Below are 27,971 nucleotides of genomic sequence, written 5' to 3' on the forward strand. Positions count from 1 at the left end.
TAAAACTGGTTTCACTTGAAATATTCCATTCTGCATCTTAGCATATCCTGTTATGAGATCTTGACAGATCTTGCTTTAATACCTGAAAAGACAAAAATGCCCAAAACAAAGAACAACTATTGAAACAAAGATCTTTCTCCCTCCTCATCTTCAAAACCTACCTCCTGATAATGAAACTGTCTTCAAGTTCAAACCCTGAAAATGCCAGTTTAAATACTTATCACACAGTGCCTTCTACCAAAGGTAGGACATCCACAGCTTCAGCCTGCAGCAGGTAGGACAACGGAACAATGAGCGCCTACAAGGCTTCCAACCAATTCATACAATCATCATTAGCTTCCACAACGGACAAAATACTGAAACGGAGAGCACTGCTATCATCACAGCAGATCTCGCACTACAGATTTTTCAGGTCTGCTCCATTACTGCATTTCTGCTTACAGAGATAGAGAGAGCAACCACGGGACAGGATATACCACAGAAACTATTCTGGTAAGATTCACCAGTTGGGAAAAATAAAATAAAAAAAAACACCACACAAACCAACGTCTGTCCCCAGGTGATAAATTAATTTTGTATTAGGCCTTCCTACACTACTGCCCTGAAACAGAGAGATGCTTGAACCTCAGCGCATTTCATCACTGCTGCCTAACAAACCATCATCTCCCTGTTACAGTCTACCAGATTTACAGGAAAGAGAGCCATTTTATTCCTCACCTGGTAGATAATCAGCATACAAATGGAAGTAGGATGCAGGTTACTGTGGTCACAACAAACATATTATAGTATCACCAGGACATTTTTTCATCCAAAGAAACATGGAGCTTGCGAGTCTCACAGTGTATCAGGCACTGCAGACTGACTGTAAGCTTATAACATTTTATTTCACATTTGTACGGAAGGTGAATTTTTACTACCTATTTTATAGTTAACAATCTCTACTTCCTATCACAACATGTGATGCAACATTGCAATCATGCTTTCACCCTCACAGCCCTTGGCAACTGCAGGGTACTGTTGTGGCAAAGTTATCCCAAGTGGGATGGGACGGCTGGAAGCTCCTGGGCCCTGCAACTCCCCACACCCGAGACGCAACAGGAACCTATGGAAGCCTAGCCAAGGACACGTCCCTTTCCTTGACGCTATTCAAAATCCTGAAGCTTACATGAAACCCACAAAAACGTCATCTGCTTACTTCAGTCCCTGCATCAGAAATGTATTTGCAAGAATAAAGTCTGACAACAGCCTCAAACATCAAACGTCCGATATCCAGAAATCGACCTGAGAGAACCTGTCTGTGGGTGCTGGCTCCTGCGAGAAATCCCAGACGTGGTCTCCAGCACGGATATGGAGCTTTGCACTAAGGTTGGTACTTCCCGGGGTGCTCTCATCATGACCGCTGGCAGACTTACATCTTCAGCAAATATCGAATGCTTGTTGTATACCACCTCTCTCTCCTATTACTTTGCCAAGTTGGAAATTTCTTGACGTGCCAAAGCTACTACAAGAATCCTTGTCCATCTCTAACACACTGACGTGCTACACAAGGCTGCAGCTGGCTGGTGTACTGCGACAGACAAACACTGGTTATGGAGTTTTTAAGAGTTTTTAAGAGGATTGCATCAAAAATACTGAATAGATCTACTGTATATACAGGACAAGTAGAGAATGGTTTTCTTGCTCTCTTTACTTACACGGCAGTAGAGCAGAACAGTATTCAGCAGTGCTCTTCCCATGCAGTACATTGAGGTTTTCAGCAAAGGAATTCTACTAAAAGCAATACCTCTCAATGTCAGGACAAATGAAGACCCCTGTAAGGAAATACTAGGTATTTCCTTAGTAGCACGTGGAAGTTTTTAGCTAGCAGACATTACACAATGCAGATCAATGTGGTAACATCACTCTTCAAGCAGCTTTTACCCCTTCCTGATTTTGGAGATGTTCTGGTTTTTTTCCAAGCTTTTGAGATGTAGTTGCAAACTGCAATGAAAGCACATGTATGGCCCTGCATGTTTATGCTGCCTGTGGAACAGGGTCCTGATTCCAACAGTATTACACCAAAAGACTGGAGGGAACAAGACACAACAGCCTCCCCTTAATACAGAGCAAGTTGAGTATATTTTAAGAGGTATAATATCTACATGATATATTTGGCTTACGCATCAGAAAGGTTCTTACACTGAACTGTGACATCTTGGGGACCATACCCAGGAATTCCAGCTGTGCAATGCATTCTGACTCTCCAGCCAGCTGAAGACTGACATTTTTAAGACCTACTTCACAGCTAAAACAGGAAGGTTTGTAGTTGTCAGAACAAAAGTAATCTTCCTTTTCCACTCACTTTGTAATCATACTTTTTAAAAGCAGTTCATTTAGCTAAATATTTGTGACTCCTGCCATCATTTCCCTCCTTAATGGAAGATTTACAGGTTGAAGAAAAAAATTACATAAATCTATGTTCAAAGCGTATTCGGCAAATTTAGGTTTCTTTGAATAAAAAAAAATTTGTCTTGAAGATACAGCACAGTGGTAGTCAGGATTACAGAGAGTTCATTTTTCTTTTAGGGACTGTTTACATTTTCTTGGTTTATTCAGCTATACTGTACTTGCAATTCTCTGAAGCAATCCTTTCCTAAACTGTGTGTAGCTCAGCTTGTATTACTTAAGTAATTTAAACAGTGGAAGAAGATAAACATAGATGTCTGTTTTCTAACTAACAAACCTTCTTCTACATTAACTTAACCCAATAATGTTGTTACAGTCTAAGCTGGAATCCTTGCAGGACCTAACCTACATCCAGGAACTCCTGGGATGACACTGAGCCAAAGTAAAGCGCTGGGAACTGGGTCAGAGCATGGCACACGCAGGGCAGCAGGAGGGGATCGGAGCTGAGCACGGCCTGCTTATACTGGCAAGAGCACAGAGAGATGAAAGAGACTGGGTGTGCGTGTGTGTGCACACACCTGAGAGCTTGATGAGACTTGAAATGAGGCGGGGACTGGAAAAGGAAAGCGAGGGAACTGGGGAGCTCCTGTGTGGGAAACGGAGGTTAAAGCTTCAGATCAATAGTCTCTTTCTGATCAATTGTCAGTTGCAATTACAAACTGAAATTAAACCAGCCTGGTATAAATTCACACTATATATCATAATAAGATAAAACCTTTCCCATGCAGATAAGGTCTTTCAGGATCAAAACCACCATTTTATCCAACTATAATATTAAGAATAAAGATGCAAATAAAAGATCAAACTTTGCCTTGCAAATCTTCACTGACACAATCCAAGTCAACAGTTACTTCTGCAGGTTAACAGAACAACTGTTTAGACAGAAACACTATACAGTGTTTATTTTCTGTTAACTGAAATTGATCCCCAGGGTTTCAAGGTTTCCCATCTCTACCCAAAAAAGACTCAATAGAAAAAGAAATATTTTCAGGAGTTATCAGAACTAAAATTCAAAACAGAGTGAATGCTGGGCAGAGACAAACTAATTCTCCCTGTGGGAAGCTTGCAGGGGTGCCAAAACATACAGAGGAAACAACATTCATAAAACAAATCCCCAAAGACCCCATACTTTATTCTTCAAAATAAAAACGGAACACATTAAAAAAAAAAAAAAAAGGTTTCAGAAAGCTCTTTGAATCTGCCCCAAAGTAAGCCAGAGCCTCTGGTTAAATAACTGCAGGGTAACTGTTGTGCAAGAATGGCAGTTTGCAGTCAAAAAGCTGAAGTACTGACTTCCATATGAGAAACAGGTCTTCTTGGTCACTGTCCCCAGGCCAAGGTGGAGCAGGAACATGGGGCGGGGGTGGCTGGGAAATCTTCATATGGAAAGATCAGTATCTTGCAGCACGGGAGGGACCCTCCGTGTAAAGGGTGATATTACAAGCAAATATATTCAACACATGAAAACATATACCTTGCTATAAATAATTAGGTGAAATTTTGGCAACGTTACTGTAGTAAAATGGAAATTAATAAGGAAGAAGGCAACACAATCCAGATAAACAAGCCGGAGCTTTGCCTGAAGCTTTCCAAAAAAGGAACTGCTGAAATAGTTTTGCAAAGACACCCAAACCTACACAAGACTTACGACTGTCGCAGCTGAAGTTTGCAGTTATGTAATTTCAAAACAGTGCAAGTCCTATTACACTTCTCCTCCTTCCTACCCATCTACACCAAACTCGAAACAAACTTTTATCATGGAAGCTGTGAAACTCATCAGTTCTTCATGACAACAAGTACTCTCCGAAAAAAAGAAAAAAAGAAATTGAACTTGATAATCTGAGTTTTACCCACTGTGTGTCATCACTTCATCGCCAAGGCGCGATTCGGAAACAGACACAGCAGCATGCAGCCAGGCTACTTACACTGTCTGGAAAAGCGCCCGCTAAGATCATGTTGCAGAAATAATTCACACCTGCAGCAAAGCTGCACAAAACATCATCAACTCGCCGACTTTGACAGACATACGCGGACCGTGAGGGGAAAGAGAGTTTCTACAAAGACGAATATCAATAAGAAGTAGGCAACCACCCGTCAGCTCCCCCAGCGAAGCCCGGCAGGACCCGAGCGCTTCACTTGGGGGCCAGAGCCCGCCGCGGCCCCACCAGCCCAGCCCGCCACCCGCGACGGCCTCCTCCGCCCCGGGAAGGCCTCGGACGGGGAAAGGGGGCCCGGCCCGGCCGCGGCCCCTTCGGCCCGGTGGCGGCTTCGACCCTCAACGGCCGCCCCGGAACCTTCCCGCCCGCCCCGGCCCCGCTAACCCCTCGGGCGCCTGGCCTCACGCCGGCCCCACACACGCCGCCCCGGGCAGCGCGGGGACCACCCCCAGCACGGCCTGAGGGGAGGGAGGGAGGGAAGGAGGGAAGGAGGGAGGGGACGAAGACGCGCGCACGCCCCCGCCGTGGGCATCCCCGCCCGCCACGGCCCGGCCCGGCCCACCCAGCGAGCCGCCGGGCAGGAGGTGCCCGCGCCCGGCCCGCCCGCGGGAGGGGAGAGGGGCCGAGGGGAGGGAGGCCGGCGGCGCCCCCGGCCCGGCCCGCAACCCGCCGCCGAGGGGAGGCGAGGGGAGGCAGGGAGGCCCCGGCGCCCTCCTCCGCCGAGCGGAGCACGCCCCCTCGCTCCCGGGCAGCGCCCCGGGACGTCGCTGCCGCCCGCACTCACCCGCCGAGCCCAGCAGCAGCCACAGCAGCCACATGGCCCCGGCGCCGGCCGCTCCGCAAACTTCGGGGCTGCGCCGCCAGTCCGGCCCCGACGGAGCCTGCGGCCGGGGGCGGCGGGGCGGAGGGCGGGCGGGGGGAGGGCCCGAGGGCGGTGCCCGCCGCCGCCCCGCCCCGCCCCGCCGACGGCCGGGCCCACCCGCTGCCACCGCCCCGGCCCGCGCGGCGCGCCGGCGGCTCACCGCACCCCCGCCCGGGCGGGGCCTGGGCCCGGGGCGCCGCGGAGGGGCAGGCGCGGGGCCGCGCCCCGGGCCCGGGAACCGGCCGGGAAGTCTTGCGGGGGCTGCAGGCCCGCGGGCCTGGCTGCCCGCCCTCGCAGCCGGGGCAGCCCAGCCGGGACCCCCGTGAGTGGGGCGTTGCCGGCAGCCCGCCCTGCGGGGTCAGCCCGGTCTCCCGCTCGGGAGAGCGGGCAGGGCGGCTGGGGCCGTGCCGGTGACCCGGCCTCTTGCCCCACGGCTGTCGTCTGCCGTGCTGGCGGTTCGCACGGCTCTGCTTCAACCTGGCTGGTGGCACTGGGAGGTTGTGGCTGGCGACCACCAGCGGGTTGCCCGCAGCGGATCGCGGCAGCACGCCTAGGCACCGCGAGCCGCCTCCTCTTCCTCAAACCTGTTGCCCATCAGCGCCTACAGCCAGCTTTGAGCACCGCGGAGGGTCGTGGTGGCATTAGCGTGTCATGCAACAAACCCTCCACTGGCCGTGTAGCAGCAGGCGGGACCCCTCTGGTGACGCCTGGGGGAGTTTGGGTCCGAGCTGCACCCCTGAGGACAGGCTGTACCTTGTGAGGCCCATAAATGCTCGCCCTGCCCCTTCTGCAGTAAGGAAGGGATATGTTGATCTCAAAAAGCCTCCCTTTCCATCTGCTGACGCATGCTCCTGTCATCTTCATTCCCTACCTGGAAGATGAGACATCTTCATTATAGCAAGTCAATCAGAGCTAGCCTGTGGGATTTAATATCCTTGTAAAGCTCTGAAACCCAGCGTTTAAGAAACTTAAATTGCGTTTTCAGACTAGGGGCCCAATCCTGATCCCACTTGGCTTAGATGGGAGGAGAAGCGGGCCTTGTTTTAAGGAACATTATTTTTCAGTATATAATGACCAGGAGTGAAGAAACCCGCATTAGCGCGTGAGCCATTCTGCTTTTATGGGAAAATCGCTGCCCGTTCATTAAGTGGTACCTTTTGGTTGTAAAGTATTCCCCCGTGTGTGTGTCAAGTACATAAGTAGATGTGCATGTGTATAGAATAAAAGTTTAACTCTCTAAAAAGCTTGCAGCATGTATTTAATAGCTGAAGAGGAAGGCTTAATGCAGAAGGTATTTTAGTTAAGAATTAAAGCCAGTTTATAACAGTAAAAAGCTGCCAAATGATTTCTAAAACTGCTCAGCTAATCCGCACAAAAATACTGTTTCAAGCAGAATTCTTACAATTCATGTTTAATATAGTCAGAGGAGCTTGAGGAGATCTATTGATAAGTATTTCACACCATTTGGAAAGATGAATTTAAATTTTTGTTTAAAAAAAAAGACTTTTATTTGAGCATCTAGATTTAGCTTCTGTGAGTTCTTTAATGGTACTTTAACCCCTGATAGCTAACTCCCACATGGAAGTCAGCTTGGGAACTGGTTTCCAGAAGGGGCTTTGAGACGGAGGAGTGGTTTCTGACCCCCGAGGGATGTGGCTGTGGGAATTTCCTCCGCCTGCCAGGACGCCGATCCCCAGCCGCTGCCCTTCCTGCCTGGGCTCCCAGCGCGACGGCCCAGCGTGACCCATCTCACCCTGCAGCGGGCTCCAGCCAGCTCGCCCTGACTACATGCAGCAACAGGGGTTACGAGGCGAAGGGAGGTGGATGGGTGCCTCCCTGGCAGTTACCAAAAAGAGATTAAGTGGGAAGCTCTCAGGCTGCAGGAGCATTTTATTCACCTCGGTTTCTTAGTCAGCACAGGATAAAGGGTCCAGTGTCGTTCCTCGTTACCTTGTGGGTGTTGGGTTACGTGATTAAAAGTGTAATCCCTGTGAACATAAAGATGCAGGGAGAACAAAGACAGGCGGAGAAACCTCAGTAACCTCATCAGGGAAAATGGAGCAGACAATATTGGCTGCTCCTTCACATCAGAGAAGACTGACTAGACCTTCTTACCTGGTGTGAAGCCTGCCAAGATAAGTCAACCAAGAAACTGTCTCCCAGACACCTTGCAAACAAAAGGTGGTTATTGCCTATGGTATAGGACACATTAAGGGATGCAATGGGAACAGCATTTTGGGAACGTGCAAGACTTACTATACAATGTTTAAGGCAAAGACTAAAAGAAGGGAGAGGGAAGGTTTGAGGTGGATCAAGGAGGGAAAAGGGGATGAAAGGGGCTGGCCAAGTGCAGTTGAGCCCTGTGTTTGATCACTGCAGCCTATCCTATATTCTAATCAAATCCTGTTTCTAGCTATGTTACGTGCAGGTGCACTGTCAATTCTGAGTGGGTATGAACACTAGCAAACTGCAAACTAGATTAGCCAGCAAACAAGAGGTCTGAGTGTCTGTAATGGAGTGGGACCACAGACCTCAGGCCAACAGTACGCACTCTGATTCACTTTACCCTTGTATGAACTGCCTTCATATCACCGGGATGGATTTCTGGTCTTCTACCTGGAAGCAAGATGTGATCCCAGCTCTGTTGCAGACTTCGTGTGGCCTTGAGCAAGTCACTCTTGTCAACCCATGCTTTGACTCTTGATGAAACTATAGGCCATCTACACCACACAGATATTGCAAGGATAAATAAGTAATTTCAGGTTGCTCAGAACGTGGCTAGATTCTGAATGGCTACCAGTAATGCAGGGTACCAGCCGATGATCAGAACAAACAAGGAATATACTCTGAAAAAAAGATTATTTTCTTGCTTCTATTAGCTTCATAGTAAATTATGCTGGAGTAATGAGGAGTTGTGCTTAGCCTGTGGTCTTGGCAGGATCCGTTACGAGAAAGCCACTTATTGTAGCTTTATGCACGATGGCTAAGGGCTAGAAAGGGAAATTTTCTTCAGAGCCAAGCTTGTCAGGGAAGGGTCATTTATATTAGCACAGTTGCTACTAGCCAAAGTTTCTGGCGCTTCCTTCACTACTCTAAAAGTCGTGGGATTTTGCTGCTGGATTTTAATTTCCAAATGCAGCTTCACCTTCTGCCCTATCTTGAAATGAAATCATCAATCCTCTAATTTATAAACATCCCAATCAAACAGCATTTAATAAAACTGCATGTGACGGCAGTGTCCGCATGGCTCACGTAGTTGCACTCTTCCGCAGGAAGGTTGCAGGTGGCTTCAGGGAAGCTGAAGTAGGGGCAGATGTAATGGAAGTATTAATGAGGCTGGGGATGCCCTGCGTGAGTACTGTCTTGTGTGGGTGCCGAATTAGGTGTAGGAGATACGCAGTCTTTGTCTCCATCCACATCATAGCTGTATTCTGTCCTGCTTAGAACTTTCTTTGTGGCAACTCTGTGAATAAATCCGGTGCTCTTTCAGCAAACTGTATGTCAAAGTTTGGGTGTCTGATGACAGCAGAAGAATAGGTGTGAGGATATCTGGCTTTGGCATGAAGTTCTCTCTCCATGTTACTGTGCTGCCAAGGGGCAGGCATTTAATCTTTGTAATGGAAACCTGCCACCAGGATTGGGATTTAACCCCTTTTTGGTTACATATGCTTTTGAGATGCCCAGATGAAAGATAACCAATAACATAAAGGGTTTCCTATAAAAAAATTATCGAGGTGTTTATTGAAACTAATCTCTGCCAATTATTAACCTAAAGAGTGCTCTTTTTAGGTTATTGTAGACGACGGAGTGTCTTCAACTTATATTGGCAGACGGTGCCGGTTCTTACTCTGGGGGACAAAGGATTATTTGGAAGTACATTGCAGAGGATCTGCATCTCCAAGAGAATCTGACCTGTCTAGGAGGTACCAGTGCTCAGCGTGTTGTAAGGTGAAGCTCAGATTTTTCATTTCTTGTTTCTAACCAGATCAGTGTACAACTCTCATTTAATTTCGCAATCATTCTCATAAGCTAGAAGTTGATTTTTTAGGGAGTTCACACGGGTTTGAGGCAAAAGAGCAAAATGCAAAAATGTCTTTAGATGAAATCTAAATTTGCTGGCCTCAATCTGGAAATAGTGCGCTGAAAAAAATTAATTCTACTCATTTATATGTGTCATGCCCAGTGACAGGATTGATGATGATGAAAAGTCAGGACTGTGTTAATTAAGGACAAAAATTTGTAATAATATGTTGCAATATTTTGTATATGGCTGAACTGCCGCTTAGCAAGCCAGAGAGTTTGGAGCTGTGCTTAGCAACAGCTTTTTGATGGATTCAAAATAATAATCATCCCATTTTTAATATATTGCAGCAAAATGATAAATGTAGATCCAAATACATTTATAAATTTGTCATCATCATTAACATCTATCAAGTTAAACAGGTATATTAGCATATCAGTCCACATCCATCTATCCATTAGAATTCATCTCCATTATGGCTTTGCAATGTTTTCATCTTTAGCTCCGCATCAAGCTTGAAGCTCTCCTGACTCTTGCAACATTATTCTCTTTAGAAAACAGAGTTGGAGATCAGTTTTCAAAGGAGGAGTCATAATAGGCATTCAGATTCTCTCATATCACTCGTATGCTTCTCTCATAACGTCTTAACATGTAAAGGGTTATGATGTATGCATTGATGTGGTCCTCATCACTCTGCCAGTTGAAAACATAAGGATCAAATCAAAAGTAAGGAACAGTTTTCAGACATGTGCAATTACATTGGCAGCCTTCTCAAAGAAGCAAATTGAACTACGATGGAGCTCAAAGAGCGAGTGAGACAAGCTTCCCCCGTCCCCTGCATACTGGGGCTCCAGAGCCTCCAGCGACAGGAAGCACCTGGGCAAACTAATGCACCTTTCCTTGAGCTCCAGAAGTGCCAGGCTTGGATTCAGGCATTGCTCAGCCGCCGTGGCCTGCCTCTGTGCTCCCAGGAGCCCACTCCTCACAGCTGCCTGAGGCACGCGAACCGTTAATGCTAGGACTGGTCTCTGCAGATTGGAGCTACTCTGTGTTCTGTGTGCAAAAAGGGTTTTAATGAGCATCCAGAAAGATTATGTTATGACGGACCCAATCTGGGATGTTCTGCTAGTACAAATTAAGCTAGCTTAAGTGTTAAATCCTCTTCCTTCTCTCCTGCCAGGCTGTGGGCTCAGCAAATTATAAAATGCGCAGAAACTCCTTGGTCTACAATAGCTGCTGGCTTTTCTGTCCTAGTGCTATGGAAAGGCCAGGCCCTGAAGCTCTGGCCCATTCATTTTCTTTTTTTCCTTCGCACAGTCTGCAAAGAGCCCCCTGCTGCGCAGCTCCCATTTGGCCTGAGCTGCAGCTGTAACAGAATTCTCTGTTTGGGACTCAGAAACCAGAGATGGAAAAGGCTTGCGAGGTCAATTTGTCCATACCCTGGGCAATGCGAGACTGTTCTCCATTGCACAGTAAATCTTTATGTCCCCTGCCTAGGTCCCTCTTACTGACCTGCAGTGAAGGGGCTGCCATGCTGTGCTCCAGGAGACTACCCCACATTCTGAGAGTGTGCTTAGACCCTCGTCCACTCTTTCTGGCTCATCACTGCTTGACTTCCTTCATCTACCTCTTATCTACCCTTCGCTTGTGATTTTGGGACTGGGGGTGGGGGGCAAAAATCCTTCTTCTCTTTTTTGTGCCACAGGCAAAACCTTGGGCTTCACAATTTCAGTCCTGTCCTGCCCTTCCTTAGCACAAATTGCATCAGCGGTGGTGCATGATTGCTCTACTGTTAGCACAACGGGATGTGCTCGGCTTTCAGCTCTCCCCTCCTGCCAAAGCCGTGGTAGGAGGCTGTAATGCCATGGCAGTAGCAGCACGTCCGAGGGCATAGCCTGACAGCAGGGCAAGGGGCTTAGCTCATCACTCTGCCCACCATGACGGCAACTCGCAAGTGTTACTGGGTTTTCCCTGACAACAGAAAAGGTGCAGGATCCCACCCCTGAGTTGTACTGCTGAGGTGGCACACAGCTGTTTTTCCTTCTCCCCATTTTACTCTGAGCTATGTTAAATTTCATCTGGAGCATTTTCAGAGCAGTTTTCCCACTCCAGCTCCCCCCCACCGATCTGGTTGCCCCAATCTGTCTAGACAATTCCACATCCCCACATCCCTTGTTCAAGCCAAGCAAATTCCCAATTCCAGCTACTCTGATACAAAGGACAAAGTTCAAAATCAGAAATGCTGGTGGAAAGTTCTGATGCCTGTTTTACCTTTTAATCTTACTCTGTGGAGCGGCAGGGGGGCTACACTAGCAGGTTCAATTGCAAAATAAAAGCACTTTCAAAAAAATTCCATCCTTTCCATTTTACATATTTATAAATGTACATATAAATTAGGAAGTTCTATAGTTACAGTTCTCTAGCTACAAAGCCAGACAGTTCTTGTTTGCAAGCTCCTCACCCCCCACCTCTCACCCACTCAGGTCACAGTTTTATTATACTTGACCTTCTGAGTACTTGTGTTTTCTGGAGGGACTCATTAGAAAACCATTGCATTTGCAGGGTTTTTTTTTAATTCAAAAAGTAATTTTGTTTCTTTGATGTGAGTTTTATTTATTACCTAGCATGTCAATATTTTCAGCTAATGATTTCAAAATAAGTAGTCATAGACAGCATGTAGAACAGCAAGATGATTATGTTGTCCCCAGGTCTTCCGAACACCTCCTGGACAATTAGCCTATCAATACTTTCCATTAATGTAATGGGCAATGTGTGAAATTTCCTGGCTGCTTCCAGAATCTAAAGTAGATGAAGACAAGCAAACAGAGAGGATTGTTTGGCAGTAAAGTAGATAATCAATAAATGAATGCCCAGATCAATACATATCCCCTAGCAGGACCGCAGCAGTTTAGCTCTAGCTGTCCCTTAAAGGGCTTCTAACAAATAAATAACAAAAGTCAAATTTATATGTCTTGATGATGAAAATTTACTGTAATTTGCAGGAAAATGCCATAAAACTACGTTATGCATGTAAATCCCCAGCTAAAGTAAAATGTTAACACCACCTATGGTGTCTATGCCACCCGAAGGTCTGAGAGTTTAACTCATGCCTCTGGTTTAACACTTATTTTAAAAGTAGAGTGCCTCTCTTTTGTTCCAGGTCATGAAAAAAACACATCATGAAAGCCTCCTTTTATGTGCATATGTGGGAATTTTTTTTTTTTATACTTTCACAAAATATTTGGTGCTATCTCACACTCATGCCTTTGTATACAGGGTAGAGGAAATGTAACAAGAATCAGGCAAGTCATTAAAAATACAAGGTGGGAGGGAATGGCGTAGCCAGGATCCTAAAACCTTCGTAAGAAAATAAGAGCTAAGCTAAAACCGAATTTTCTAAGTGCCAGATCTTAAGTTAATTCTTTTGGAATTGAACCCTGAGGTCCTTAATCAGACATCTTTAAAAATGGTCTCAACCACAAAATGACTTCGTGATTAGGTAAGAGGTGAAGAAAAATTTCTTTAGGAAAAATTTCTTTACTGAAAGAGTGATCAGGCCTTGGAACAGGCTGCCCAGGGAAGTGGTTGAGTCACCAACCCTGGAAGTATTTAAAAGACGTGTAGGTGAGGCGCTTAGGGACATGGTGTAGTGGCCATGGTGGTGTTGGGTTGACGGTTGGACTCAATGATCTTAGAGGTCTTTTCCAACCTTAATGATTCTGTGATTCTGTGATTCTGTGAAAGGAACCCATCTTACCTCTTCTAAGCCCTCCAGAAATGCAAGGCAACAAGATGTCAGAAGATAATCTATATGGTGTTTGCAGTTCCTCACTGCGAACCTGGCTAGTATTTGAAAAACTGTGAATTAAGTCATTTTCTGCTTGCTAACAAGGGTAAATTGAATGTTTGCTTACATTAAAATGTTTGTTTAAAATGTTATATTTTTAAATGGTAATCTGGAATTTGGAGTTTGTCCAAAATTCAGTCTCTTCAATGACTAATGTTCCTCAAGCTGTTCAAGGATAAAGTCCTCCTAGAAAGCACTTCTAGGCTTCATCTGACTTTTTAAACGTCTGCTTCAGGATGAGCTAAATCCCCAGAAACGCCTATTTCTCTCCATCAAATGTGAAAGAAGCCCACAATGTCTGGCTCCAGTGGAAACAACTGCACTGGAAATGTCTGGAGCTAAGAGGAGATGAATCCCCCCGCAGTGTGGCAGCTCATACATTTACAGTCAGACATCAGACTGGCTGTGGCTGAAGTGAAGCATATCCTTCTTACGGATATCCAGAGCCAGCACCCTGGGAGCTGCAGCCCTCCTGGGGCAAGAGGGGGGGACTCAAACTGGGGCTCAGATCAGTTCTCCCACCCCTGAGGTGCAACCATCAGCAGTGAGGACAGCAAGAAGTTTGCACCCTGGGAAGCACAGGAGGCTCAGTAGAAATTTATGACCCACACAGGAACTTGTCCAGGTTTCTCTAGTTTTCAGAAGTGTGAAGAAGCCGCTGGTTATTGCAAGGACCCCTTAATGACACGTCATTTTGGGTGCACGGGGAAAAGAGAAAACGTTAGTATTTGCAGCATTGTTAGCGCGGTGGCTCTAACGATTGGAGGAAAGCGCATCTCTCATTTTCTTGCCACAACTTCTGAAGACTTTGAGGCTTCCTAACTGAGAAATGTGCTGGCTAAACCATGTTTAATATATAAGATCACAGCACAAGCTTGTATGACCAGAGGTCTGATGCAGGGACCAGGAATACTGCACCTCTGTTTCCTACTGCCTAACAGAGGAAGAGGAGCAACAGCTGAATGAATCTGGCCCACCAGCTCCGTTGTCTCAGCTGGACTGCACACAGTATAGACTATACTGTGTGTATATACTATTGTATATAATATAGATTTAGATAAGGGATATGCTTCACATATCTTTTTAATATTTGCTGTTTGTGATCAATGCAGGGAGTTGGAAGGAAATAAGACCCCAAGTTGTAACACGGAGTTGTTCTTATTTTACACAAGAGAGCAATGGCATATTGAAACACTCACTTTGATGGTTTCCCTGGTCTGCAGGGAGTGCTCAGTAAAAGCTTTCTGCCACGCCTGGATCGACATAACTGGGATTGTTGGTCCCACATGAATTGAGCCAGGAAGTACTGCAGTACAGAGATGGTCCAGATAGGAAAGCAAATGTCACTGACAGGCAAGATCTAATTTCAGTGTTAGGCTAACGATGTGACTGATGCTGAGCCAGTAGGAAATTATTATGGCCTAGATTAGATTACGCATGCAATGTCAGAAGAGCCCTTCTCCACCCCTGCGTGCATCCCTGCCCTTCCCTACCACGCTCCAGAGAGCAGCCAGCCCCCTGCCTCTCTTCCATCACGCTTTTGTAATACAGGTAGGTTAGAAAGCTGTATAAGCAATTACAAGCTCCATAATAATGTTCTATCAGCCACCTTCCCTCACCCTCCTCTGAAATCTCATTAAAGAAGAAAAAAAAAAAAAAAGGAAAACCTGTCTGTATGGAAATTCAAAGTGACCTCTCTTACGCATTTATTGGTATTTTTTTCACCTGCCAGAAGCACAAAGGGGTTTTCAGGTCCAGAGGCTGCTGGGATCGTCAGCAGGGCCAACAGCAAAATGAATGACTGTGCCACAAACCAGAATAGGAATTTGAACCCCAGCAGCTCCAGTTGCACTTCAAACTCTCCAGCCAACAGATCCCTCTGGCCCAGCCTTGGCCGGCATGTCTCCTTCAGCAAAAACTCTCCTCCTTTTTCTCTGTCCAACAAAAGGAGCGGGTTTGGGTCACAGTACAGGACAGCTGATGTTTGTGAAATGTTCTTTCCTGACTCACTGACTAGGAGAGAAGTCATCTTTGCTCGTACTCCAGCCGGAGTTAACAGAGCCCTGTGCAAAGCCCCACATCCACACTCGGTGGGACACCGAGATGAAGCTCATGTTACACAAGGGGATGGCAAGGTATCAGGTAAAGGACTATCCAGCTGACTTCGAGAGACAAAAGTACAGCCTTCATGGATGTAGGGAAACACCACAGAATCGCTGCTAGAGAAGCTGTTTCTATCATGTAGGCATCAATCCTCAGCACAAGCTAAGTCCAGACGAAAGGTACCAGTTTAACAGCAGGAGCAGATATAGAAGAAAGCAGCAGTGATCCCCGTTTCTTTGCATGGGGCTGCATAACAACAGGGGTTGTGCAGAAAGTGAAGATCCTGCACGAGGGAAGGTTTGGGTTTCCCCGCTCAGCAGCGTGTACTCAGATCCCCAAGAACCGCTCTGCTTGAACTCAGGTGGATCTGAATGAGCTCTGGTGACACAAGTGTCTCACGGATGTGAGTCAGAGTTGAACTGAAAACAAAAGATAGTTTTCACCGACTTGGAATTTCATACGAAACCAGTGCGAATTTGGATCCGAAAACAAAATGTCCCCGAAGTCCAATGGGTTCATTTTTTGAGAAGCTGGTGCTAATGCCCATGAAATAGCTTCATTACCGTTTGTATTACACTTACAGTTTTCCATGAGATGTTGCACAAATGCTGAGCATGGGTTTGTCCTGCACTTACATGGTCACTGGGTTGATTGATTTGGGTTATTTGGTAACGGCTGAGTGCTTATTTAGTCAGTGTATTGTTAGAAGCCTCTTAAGGTTGACTAGAGCACCGTATACGCATTCCTTTGGGTTAGCTTGTAAAAATTTAGTGATATAAACAGGGAATGCTCCCCTGAGCTTGCAGACGTTAGCAGAAGTCAGGCCCTAGGAGTGCTGTTTGAAATGCTGGTGGCTGGACCTGCTGGGATGGCATGAAAATGGGATTTATCTCTATTAACCCGCTTTTCAAAGCTTTATTTTTGAGTCAGTGATTTCTTTCCAAGTTTGACCTTATCAATGGCTAAATTGCAACTAGCACTGAGATGCAGCAAATCAGATTAAGCTGGCCTGAAACCAGCTGAGAGGTGTCATTTAAAAGATAGCTGTCCGTACTCTAATTTCTCCAGGAGACAAAAGCTTAGGAACACATTTGAGTATAAGGTTTTGTCCTACAGAGTCAGTCAAGACTGTAAAGCGTAGAAAATGGATGAGTAAAGAAAAATAAAATCAGGAGAATACTATGGCAAGCAGAGTTGAAGACTCTAAAAGAGCAAAACAAGTTGTAAAAGTATTTTTTTCAAGAGTGAGAGGGCTCCTAGCAATAGCATTAGTCCATCATGACAAATTTCCTGTCTTCATCACCAAGGCAGGAGGACATAATTTTTTTCTGTTCTGTACAGAGGAAGAAGGAGTTAATGAATTGATACCACGTCAGGTCTGTCAAGGTACTTTGAAGCAAATGGTAAGTAAACAGCAACTAGGCAACAGGAATGCTAAGAAACAGCTGTTAACACCAGGCAATCTAAAATCACCAGGTCAAGACAACGACTGTCTGGCATGTTATTACAGACTGTTACCTTGCATCAATCCTGTTCCAAATAAAAGATAAAGAATTAAACCAACGCTTAGAGTCTGCCCTATTGTTCTGAAGCAGGAGCTAGAGTTTCCAAGTCGTCCGTACCAGAGATGTATGGCCTAAACGCAAAGACTTACCAAAGGCACTTAAGAGCTTCCAAGAAATCCTTCCAGGAGAGGGATACTCTCAAAAGATTGCACCACTTCATGAACAAAATTCTTTCCTGCAGCATGTAGGATTGAACAAGCTACTTCTGCTATGATACTTCTTTTTGCCCTTAACTCTTACTTCCTCTAGCTCCCTTTTGATAGTGATGTCGGGGAATTCTTCATGGCATCTGTGATTCATATTTAACAGTCTGTCTTCATGAGTGTCGTCGTAGGGAATCACTGAGGACTATCCCTACAGGAAACATCAGAGAGATGCAAAAGCAGGCACCTGGAAAAAAACCAAGGCGGCTATTAAAAATAGAGAACACATCTTTGAATTTAACCTGCATCCAGAAGAGAGCATGGGGATTTACACCAGGAATGGGAAAATAATTTCACTCTGTAGGGCTAGCCCAGAAAGTCTGTGCCTTGGCAGAGTACTGGTGTGCTGGCATCCATTCCCAGCATGAGTTATATTAGTTGACCAAGAAGATATCCTATTCCATTCATTTTCCCTTTTGTGAGCCAACAGCTAATCCTAGCATTTCTTTGCGATTGTTTCCCCTCTGTTCTTCACCTGTTTGGATGACAGTTTCCCGATGTGCTAGCCCTGTGGTCAGCCCCAGGAAGACCTCACCCATGACTGTGACCTCTGTACAACACTGCTGTAACAAATGCAGTGCAAACAGCGTCTGGCCTTAGGTGATGAGACGACCTCTCTGTTTTTGGAGAGGCGGACAGCTGCCTTCCCACCGCAGCTGGGTGATGTTCAGTGTGAGGTCTCAGATGGCCAAAGCCTACAAACATGGCAGAGACCGCTCCCTCCCTGGGAAAGGAGAGGGACCACCGGGCACAGGCTCTGAGAAGCCCCCAGGCTCTAGTTTTGCTAGCCTGGGCTAAGTACCTGTCTCTAGTACCCGTTCAGGGCTCCCTCCCCTGGAGCTGGACAACCAAAGGGGTTTCCAGCGGAGAAACCTGGGCTGGTGCCTGGTGGTAGCTTGCCGGGGCTTCATCTGGGGGGGCCATCAGATCGGCCCTGTCCTGCCTTGACCTGGATTTCACAGATTTAGAGGCTCCATCCCAGTCCCGCAGGCTGCCCCATGCCTGCCGCGGTTGGCAGTGCCGAGCGGCCTGGCACACGTTAGCTGGATGCAGTACTGGGCTTACACATTAAAAATGCCATAGCGTGGGGTGGCTGCTTCCAAGCAAAACAGCCTCGTGGCCCGCTGCCTGCCCCCGGCACTGCCGGCGCCCGCTAATAACGTGCCACGGGAGCAATGAAGCGCTCCCGTCCACGCCTGGGCCCTCTGAGGCTTCGTCCTCCCCGGCGCATACCCTGGGGAGAGCAGAAGGGCGGGCGGCGGGGCAGCGGGGGCCGGGGTGGCCCCCAAGGCCTGCTGGGCCCCCCGGCAGCGTCACCCCAAGCTGTGGGCAGGGAGGAGAAGGCGGCGGCAGGCACCAGACCTGCCTGCACTTCGTCTCGCAGGACTTAATACCCTTCTCAACCTGACACGTCTGCGTACAAAGCACTGCCGGTCCTCCTGTAACAGGCATTATATTATTACAAGCATTTATCTAAGGCACCCAGGACACAGACACTGTAATTAGAGAGCGGTTAAGGTCAGACAAGTGATTAGTTAACAGTGGTCCTCTGACTTGGCTTACGTGCCTTATTCATCTTCATTCAGCGCGATCTAGTCTGCTGACAGTCACATAATTTTCTGCGAGGTAATCCTGAACGTGTGAGCGTTTGGCCATGAAATCTTTCCCGAAATCACCGGGAGCTGAAGGCTGAGTTACCGTCTTCCCGGAGAGCCTTTCCCCCGGCCGGCCGCTGCCAAGCTCCGCGTCTCAGCCCTCTCCCATGCCAGCCTGTGCCTGCACGCACATGCAGCCTTCTGTGTGGCTCCTAAAGCTCTACTAATTAATCTAATCAATGAGAAGGACTTACATAATGCTGCTAATTTCAGACATTTTTACTCTGCCTGCATTTTGCTTTGACTCACAGATGCGTGTTTATTTGACAGGCCTCATCCTCGAGCAGGAATTTAGGATTTGTTTATGTGGACAGAAACGTGCAAAGTTATACGTGAGAAGCCAGGGCGATAGCGATCTGGATTGCCCGAGCCCAGCCTCCTGCACAAGCGTCAGTCATTTTTAGCCTCAGACTGAGGATTTTACATTTGTTTTGACTACGTTAGGAGAACTATGTCTCCTTATCCCAGTACTCTACCAGTAGAAATAAATGCCTGTAGCAGGGAGGAAAAATATTGTCCTTGATTTCATATCCCATCCAAGGTAATTATTTTCTTTTCATCTTAATGCTCTTGTTTCTTTGTATCTCCTTCTTTTTTTCCTATTAGCCTTTTCCAGTAAACAATAGAGGGCTTGCAAGGTTAGCAGAGATTTATTTTTTTTTTACTGTATGAAGGGCACATCAGCGCATTAACTTACCAGACGTGTACATATCTGCAGCTGCTCAGAACACCGCACCAACAGCACAAACAACAGGCAACCCAGCAAAGGCACTGCCCTCCAGCGCCCAGGGCAAATGTTCCAGAACATTATGCAGAAGATCAGGATGATTGTAACAGTCTTTCTGGCCTTAAAAAGCTTCAAGTAAGGGAAACGTTCCTTTTGCAGCAGAAAGGTTATCATCACCGAACGCAGCTCACGCCATTAGAAAGCAACCTAACACGGAGTACTAAGATTATTACATGGCTAATACTTCCACTTCTAAAAAATCTGGCCAAAAACTACCCCAAAAAACCATCCTAAAATGTAGTTAGAATACCAAATACATTTATAGAGCTGTGTTTGCCTTTTCTCTCTCTCATCGCACTATCCTGCTTTTCTCTCAAGGGGTAAGTTTATCATCTGCTGGTTGCATCAGGTGTGTATCAAAGCCACCCCTGCTCTGCGGACCTGCTTCTGGGGGACGAGCTGGGGCCCTGCGGAGATCTACAGGGAACCACCACGAAAAGTCGTTGCATCCATACTGAACTACACGTGTTTGGAGAGGACAGTCATCCCTCCAGCCAGAGGAAGGCAATCATAACAGCTAAATTATGGGACTTCAAAGCTTTCACTGCATTGTAAATCCCGAGCACAGCAGCTGCCAGGTATTGTCCTGGTGAGCAAAACTGATCAGTCTCATCTAATCACGTCACACTTCATTTGTGCCACAAGTGTCAGGAAGCTGGTCAAAACAAGGTTAACGGGCTACAGTGCGTCACAGGCCGATAATCAGATTAAGCGGGCAGTTGCCCAGTTACTGGCCATGATTATATTCACCCTACAATACTGCTTTTAACTATTTGTTACTGGGTTGCCAATCTGGTATTAGAGGTAGGAAGGACAAGGCTAAGAACCCGGGGGAAATTAGTTCTTGCTAGAGATTAAGTGGGGCTCCTGCAAGGTGCAAAATAGAAACGGACAAGAAAGACCTAGAGGTATTTGCATTTTCACATATTCTGTTTTTTAATATTGTGAGGGGCCATTAGTATGGACACAATCATTTTTAAACTCTCTTTACACACACATATATTTACCTCAGCAGCAACCCATTAAGTAATCTATTAAAAATAAAACTGGGGAAAATGAATGGGGCTTTTTCCTAGTATTTTATAGGGTATAATAAAACAGGACCTTTCCTTCGACACTTTCTTGATTATTCAACTTGAAATGCATTTTTCACAGCTCTCAGATTTCATTGCTTCATCACCAGCTCGGTGGGGACAGAGCATAAACTGTATGGTCTCAGTGCGGCCCCAGGTCAGGTTACAAGTCTGTGGGGTCCTACAGACTAAATATGCACCGAGAGCGACGTCATTTGAAAAGAGCCACAGGTCAGCGCGTGCTAATGTCCCCGGCATCAGCCTCGCTGCTGGGACTTGATGTAGAGTTGCCATGGGAAATAGCAATGTAGGAAATACAAAGGCTAAAAAACCTGAGTGTTTTAGAACCTGTGTGATAAATAAAGACGCAAACTCTCCTCCTCCCCCTCCCTTCAGTCTTTAAGGAGCCGCAGGGCATCGCTGCCCCTCTGCCGAGCTGCCTCCTGGCCGCGGCCGCAGCAGCCGCCCTGCTCCTCGCATGAGGAGCATCCATCCTTTCTCACGCAGATGAAAGAGAGAGGCATGAGAATCAGAGCTGGCCACCCACCTTACATCACGAAGTACTTCCCTTTTGCCAAAACGTTAATCTAAAGGAGAGTAAAAACGGTCCCAGGTTTGCACAGAAATATATAATTAATGAAAAGATGTCAGATAATTAAATTGTTTTATTATTTTGGGAGCCTGCTCTTTTCTATGCTGAGATTCATGTTCCCTGGCTTGGCGTGTGTTCCTGTGTAAAGTCAGACATCCGTTTCTCTTCCGTGACTCAGTTTTACTGTCTGTAAAGTGTATTTGATCCTATTATGATATGAAGCCTTACTAGGCAAACAATCAAAGCAACTCTGAGATTCCCGAAAAAAGCCCTGATTTTCCTTCAAGTGCAGCTTTGCCAGGTAGAGCTCCTCCAGTTCAGGGTCTCTGCCTCATGAAATTAAAGCATTTCACACAAAATAGGAAGAAATATTCCTCTGTGCACTTCGCTCGGCCAGTGGAAGGCAGACCCAGAACAAAGGACAGAGCCAAGCTAAGCACGGTGCCAAAATGCTTGGAGATACCAGCAGCATGGGCTTTGCACCCTGCGCCCCAGCCAGCAAGTGGCAGGTTTGCTCTCCGCTTTGCCCACGGTGAGGGCTATTAAACCAGTGAGGCAAAAAACACCGCCGGAAATTATCTTAAGAGCAGAAGAACCGAGGAACCTCCTGAACCCAGGCTTATTCGAAACAGCCGCAGCTGCTGGAGCATATGCTCCTGGGTGAAGTCAGGCCATAGGCACTTTGCATTTCGAGGCTGTCAGCACATCCTTCGCTGTCACATCCCCGCAGCCCTCCATCTGGCATACACCTGGGTCCTGCTTCTGGCTCTTGGCAGCGCAGATGCCTGAATACAGAAGAAGCCTTTCCTTCAGCGGGTTCAGAGAGGACGACAAATTGATTTCTCCCCTGACTTCCCAGTCGGAGCACCCCTTAACCCACTTCAGGCAAAACGACCTGGATGAGTTTAAACAATGTAAGTAGATGCTGTGAGTTTTTCTGGTTGGTTTTGCCTGGAGCAGGACTGGGAGTGCTCACACGAACCAGTTTGCCAGGAGAGCTGATGAACGGTGGTGGCTCTAGCTGGCGGAGGAGCTACCACCTCCGGCTGGCACGGCTGGATCGGGGACAGGACTTGTGGCCACGGAGCTCTGCCTGGCAGGAGAAAACTTGCTTCTTCTCCCTTTCTGATACAGAAGGTAGGTTTTATCCCTGGAGGTGTGTGGGAGAGGCCCAGTAAATCTGCACAGTGAAGCACAGACTCAGTGCAATGGTTGCTTTAATGTGGAGTTGGAGCAAAAGGAAATACAGCTGGACGAGGGACACTCCCTGGGATTCCGTGTTGGCCAGGGAGCTGGTACAGGCCTGTGGGGATTCTCTAGGGAGAAAGCCGGTAATGGGAAAGCTTGCAAAATCCAAACTTAATCTCTCGCACTGCAGAGGACTAATCCTCACGCTTGACATTAATCTTTCCAATGGAGATATAACGCCCTTATCTTCCACGTTGCTCATTGAGCCAGAAAGTAGGGCCTATGGTCTTTATAGGCTGGATATGGAGCTGCAGAAACCATTACACTGACATTGTCTTTCTGCGGGCTTTTCTGAAGATTTCAGTATGGACTGGGCTCTCTTTGATGACAGCCTGCCTTTGCTCTTTTTTAAGAAACATACCTATGTGTAGTCCTGATACAGCCCCTTCTCTTGAAATAAGAAATATCTCTTGGCCCAGCAAGGAAGAGGCCATTGGCAAGTAGGACTGTAACAACCTGCCACCCATGGCACCCCACTGGAAGATCTCCAGGCTTGGAGCTGGCTGGCAGCGGGTATGGCTCTGGTCTCTTCCATGGTCTTGCATGCCTGGAGGGTCCTCGTAGTTGGGGTTTGCTGTCACAAAATCGGTACTTGTGTTGCAAGTGATGGCAGCCCGATTAGCCTGGAGACAAAAGCCTTGTTTTCCATACAGCTTGTCTTACATGCAGTGCTCGAGCCAAAGCCCACTGAATTTTTCCGGTCGTCTGGACCAAGCCTATAAGTTCACCTGCCTCTACCTCCTTCTGACCCACAGGCCTCTCTGGAAATTTTTGATTTCTCCCTTTTTCCCCTCTTACTTCTGTTTTTGTTGTTCTTACTTTGGTTTCTTTAAAGAGAGAGGCTCTAAGTGAATACAACACATTGCACAAGCCCTTGCACTAACCAGGGCCCTGAGGCAGGGATATTTAGGTGCTCACCCAACATGTCCATAAGCTGCAAGATAACATATTGGCTTCTAGGGAATCAGGAAATGTTGAACTTCACTGTTTGAGATAAAACTCAAAGGATATAATCCTTCATTCATCGGCAACCGTGCTGTGGCAGAGCAGCCCAGCCTGTCCAGAGTCTAAGGCAAACCGTGAAACAAATCTGTATGTATGTGTCTTAATACATTGCAATTAATTCTAATTAGACCTCCTTGGACTGCCAAAACTAGAAACACAGTCAAAATCTTCAGGGTTTCCAGATAACTCTAGGATTTCTGAATAACACAGAAACAGGCAGTAGCAAGGGAAGTAATCAAAGCTCCTATATATCATATTGATTAAAACACAAGGACTGCCCTTCAAGGAGGAACTTTGCATCAGGAGGGAGATATATTGGCTGCTCTCGTAAGCTGCTTCCAGCTCTGCCAGCGGCGACTGAGGACATACGACTATGTTGTCATAGATAAAAACAAATCTGCGTTTTCAGCCTCTCTACAGTGAAGAAATAGCCCAGGAAGGATACATATCTTAATTAACCCCTTGGGAACAGAAGACAAAAGCAAATAACAAACAGAATACCGCACAGATGGAAAGCATTTTGACAACAAATCCTTTGAAGTCAGATTATTATTTTGTTTGTTTTCGTACAAAAGAAAAATTCACCTCTGTCTGGCAGCCTAGCAAAAGGTCACACAACACTGGAGCCCTGCAAGAGTCCAATTTCAAAGACCCAGATGAAACACTGTATGGATTTCACCTACCGACTGTTGCTCTTCTGTTGGCAGGAATTCCTGCGGTGCGTGGGTTGCCGCTTCGCTACACAGGATGCGGGAGCAGGAGCAAAGTATAACAAGTTGACACCACTATTTCCTTTGAGCAACAGATGCCCACATTTGACATCGCTTGGATATCTCACTTAAACGGTGAGAGCAAATGGGCCAATTTAAAGTTTGTACAAGCAGGTGCATGTTGCCCTTCGGCTATACACAAACACTCGGAAAGCACAATTAAAGCAAGAAGAAAACAAACGGTTTTTTCCTTTGCAGCCCAAGCACAGGAGACCTGTGCAGCGGGGCGAGGAGCAGAGGGGGAGGAACAAAGAACGGTTTGTACTGGGCCAACACAGATGAGAGATGCTCTGCTTTTTCCTGAGCCTCTTCTCACCACTGTAAGAACCCGGAGCCTGAGCAGATCCTAGCAGACTCCAAAATGGCAAAAGTTTGTCCCACGTTTTTCATGGAAACAGAATTTTCTTCCAAGATATTTTCTAGCTGATTTTCTGTAAAACAGAAAGAAAAGCCCTTTTCTGGGTGAAGGGGTTACTTGCCCTCACAAGAGCTCGTCTGTTGGCAGTGCTGCCCAGCTCACATCACATCAGCGTCTTATCCATCAATAGCACTCAGGGGCCAAGCGAGCTGCCAGGGTCACACAGGAAGGCTGCGGCCGAGTTGGAAAGGTGATTTTGCTCAAATAAACCCCAGGCCGGCGGCTGCTGCGTCCGTTTTCTCCCCCCATCACAGGAGCAGCAGCAGCGCCTGCGCAGGGAGGCCACCGCAGTGGGTTTCCCCCCCAGTTAGATGGAGCGGGGTGCATGTTGTACTCAGTAATGCGATTGTGCCTTTAATACTGCCTGAAACCCCTGTTGGAAATAGCCCCCAGGAAGATGAGAGGGTTACCCTCCCGGTGCCGGCCACCTGCCCATCGGGCTGAGGACCTTCCTCACCCCACCGTTCTCTCGGTACCTGCCCCTGCAGACAGCCAGAGCCTGGCTAAGCTCCTGCCTGGCATGCAGCGTACATGCTGCTGGAAAAAGCTGGCTGCATTCTTGCAGCAGAGGAAATGCCCCGTACCCACCTCAGGAGGCAGACGGCGTCCGCTTATAAATGTATCCTGAAATCGGTTGTGTCTTCAGGCAAGAAATGTAAATGCAATGATCACACACAGGTAGAGAAGGATGCTGCATTAGCTCCGATGCCTGATTACAAGAAGCAGCGCTCAAAGGTTGTTTCTTCCCCTCTGTTACCTTTTTATTCCCTCTCTGATCTAAGCACGATCAGCCACACTAATTACCCAAATCACATTCACACACTTGCTCCCCACAAGCAGAGCCTCTTCTTCAGGTAGAAAAAGACACTGAGGAAAATGGCATTACTGCAGGCAGGGGTTGGCAATTGGGCAGGGATGCAAGATGCACCTAAACCACATCTTTAACTTCATTTTTTGAAGTTCCCTTGGCTGGTGATACTTCATTTTTTGAAGTTCCCTTATGTTCCTTGTCTCCGGCAGGCTTCTCCCAGCACTGGAACCACGGATGCGGCACACGCTGGGCATGCAGTCACCCAGGGCAGGAGCAGCTGGGGACGTGCCGATCCCTTGTTGCGTAGTGCATCCTCAGCAAACGCTGGGTGGGCACAGCGACGCGGCTGCGCTTTCCGGGCCAGTACAACTTTTAAAATCTCCACTTCCACTACTTTCTACCTCATATTCTTGACTGGTTAGCCTGTAAACCTGAAAGGACATTTTGCAAATACTTACAACCACCTTTGATCAACCCACTTTGGCCTAAGCAGACTATATTTTATGGGACATTTATCTAACAGCTCATCATCTTTCGAGTGCTGATAGTGGCAAAGGCTTCCCTGGGGATCTTTTCTAACATGCCATCACCTCACTCTTCTTTCTACCAGGACTACCTCCAAAGGCTGTGGTGCTTTCGTTATATGTCCTCTGCAAAAATGATGAGGAGAAATTTATGGTCCTATTTGGAAGCAAAGGTGTCAAAACAGAATAAAAACCTAGAGCCAGACTGTGATTTTAGTGAGACAAATGGAAACACTGAGGGACTCCTACGAGGACAAGGGAACTGCTACCATGTCACTGGAGAGGAGAATCCAGCCCAAAGACAGGGAAAACGGGGCCAGATGGCACGCTGTGCCAGTTTGCTAGCTTGCGCTACAGCGTCTCTGCCTTCTGCGAGCCTTGGCAGCCACGTGGACTTGTGAGCTGCACCATACGAGCCCTGCCAGATTTCAGCACGGCCTTTGTTTAAATCACCTTCAGGTGTTAATTTTGAGAGGCACCGAACACCCAGAACTCTATTTAAAGCCACTTGAGCACCATGGATATGGCGCATCTAGGGACACGGGGCCCCCAAAAGTGACTGTTTGCCCACGGAAAGCCTCAGACTTGCCCCTGGGCAGCCACAGTCGGGGAGATGGCAGCACTCACCCACAACGCCGGAAAATCACTGTCCTCAACCTGGTCACAATCAGTGGCAAGGGGGACCCAAACAATGGGAATCAAAGTTGTAACCAATTTATTGTCTATAACAAGTTGTTGTCCAGTAGCAATGCCTTTGGATCACTACTAGTTTTCAGTTGTCTTTGAGACAGTGACCTAAGAGATGAAGTCTCCAGCATGTTCTCAAACTCCTTCAAGACAGCAATTTCCTGAAAATGTCTTGTTGCATTGCCTCCGGTGCAGCATCACCTTTTTTTTGTTTGTTTTATTTAGTTTTGTTGCTATGCCTTTGACCCTTGAGTCTGCTGCCCTGCGGTCAGCGGGGACCTGGCTTTTTCATGTTTTCACAGCACCGTGACTCAGGGATGACAAACGCTGGAAATAAATGATGGATCAACCCACCCTTTCACTGCCCAGAGCCTGAACTTCAGAGAGCCCCAGGAGAGCGCTGGCAGCCAGGGCAGCACTCGGCAGCATCGCGGGGCACAACGCACCCAGCAAAGTGCTCAGCATCCCTGCAAAGCAGCGCAGGATTGCCTGTATGTTTGGCCAGCTGTGTCCTGCATTGTGTTAGCAAAACCGGTATTGCCAAGAAGCGGCAGCAAGGAGGCAGAGGTAGGGTTCTCTCCACAAAAGCCAACCCATTCATGCCAGACTCGAGAAGCTCCACTCTTGCACACTAAATCCTTCCTGCCTTCCCCCGGTGCATCTGTCCTTGGACGAGCTCGTGTGCTCCCGGGTATTTACATACACACACGCACGTCCGCAGAGGCGGGTTTTGAGGTACCTGATGGCAGCCCAGACCACATACGGTGCAACAGCGAGGGGCCGGAGCCACGCAGGCAAGTCAGGGAGGAGGTGTGCTCCCCCTGGTTGTCTGTGGGGCTGACAGGCTCACCACCAAAACATCTTTTTTGGCTCGAGTGCTGGTTGATCCTCTGTCCAAATTGCCTGAAACACCAGACCATGGAGCTGTACTCTGTTTGTTGACGACACTTGGGCTGAGAGGCTTCCCATCTCGCCTCGTCAGGGTCACCTGGTCACTAATGAGTTCGTTGGGGCCGCGGCCGTTGGGAAGTGCCTGCCGAGGGATCTCACCGTCTTCTCACTCGCAGAGGAAACGCAGCTGACACCAGGAGTTTTCCTTGTCGCCAGCTTCTGGGGAGCGGGCTGGGGCGAGGCGGCAGGACGCGGCTCGACGTGCAAGCGTCTCCCAACCCGCTGGCCAGAGAGCGCAGCCGAAGGAGAACGGCCTGGGAGCTCAGGATGGGAACACGCGCGTGGTACACAATTTACTTTCCAGCCCGCTGTGCTGCTTTGCTTTCTCCACTGATGTTTTCATTCAGACAGCAGCAATATAAGGGGAATAAGGTCAGCTCACGCTTGCAAATAAGAGCGATTCTGAGCAGCTGTCCCAGAATAGATCTGAATGGACTGAACATTAAGGAGCCAAGATGCAGCCCAGC

General features: G+C 47.5%; 1 protein-coding gene across 1 annotated transcript in view; it reads right to left on the reverse strand.

Moving 5' to 3' along the window:
- The window catches only part of LDLRAD3 (low density lipoprotein receptor class A domain containing 3), a 111,969-nt gene extending 106,694 nt beyond the window's left edge, over nt 1–5,275 (reverse strand). The window contains exon 1 of the mRNA XM_075152370.1: nt 5,167–5,275. Within this exon, the coding sequence (XP_075008471.1) occupies nt 5,167–5,200 (34 nt within the window). The 5' untranslated portion in view covers nt 5,201–5,275. The remainder of the gene's footprint in view (nt 1–5,166) is intronic.
- Nucleotides 5,276–27,971: the final 22,696 nt, after the last annotated feature.

Source organism: Calonectris borealis, chromosome 5, assembly GCF_964195595.1.
Source record: "Calonectris borealis chromosome 5, bCalBor7.hap1.2, whole genome shotgun sequence".
Lineage (NCBI taxonomy): Eukaryota > Metazoa > Chordata > Aves > Procellariiformes > Procellariidae > Calonectris > Calonectris borealis.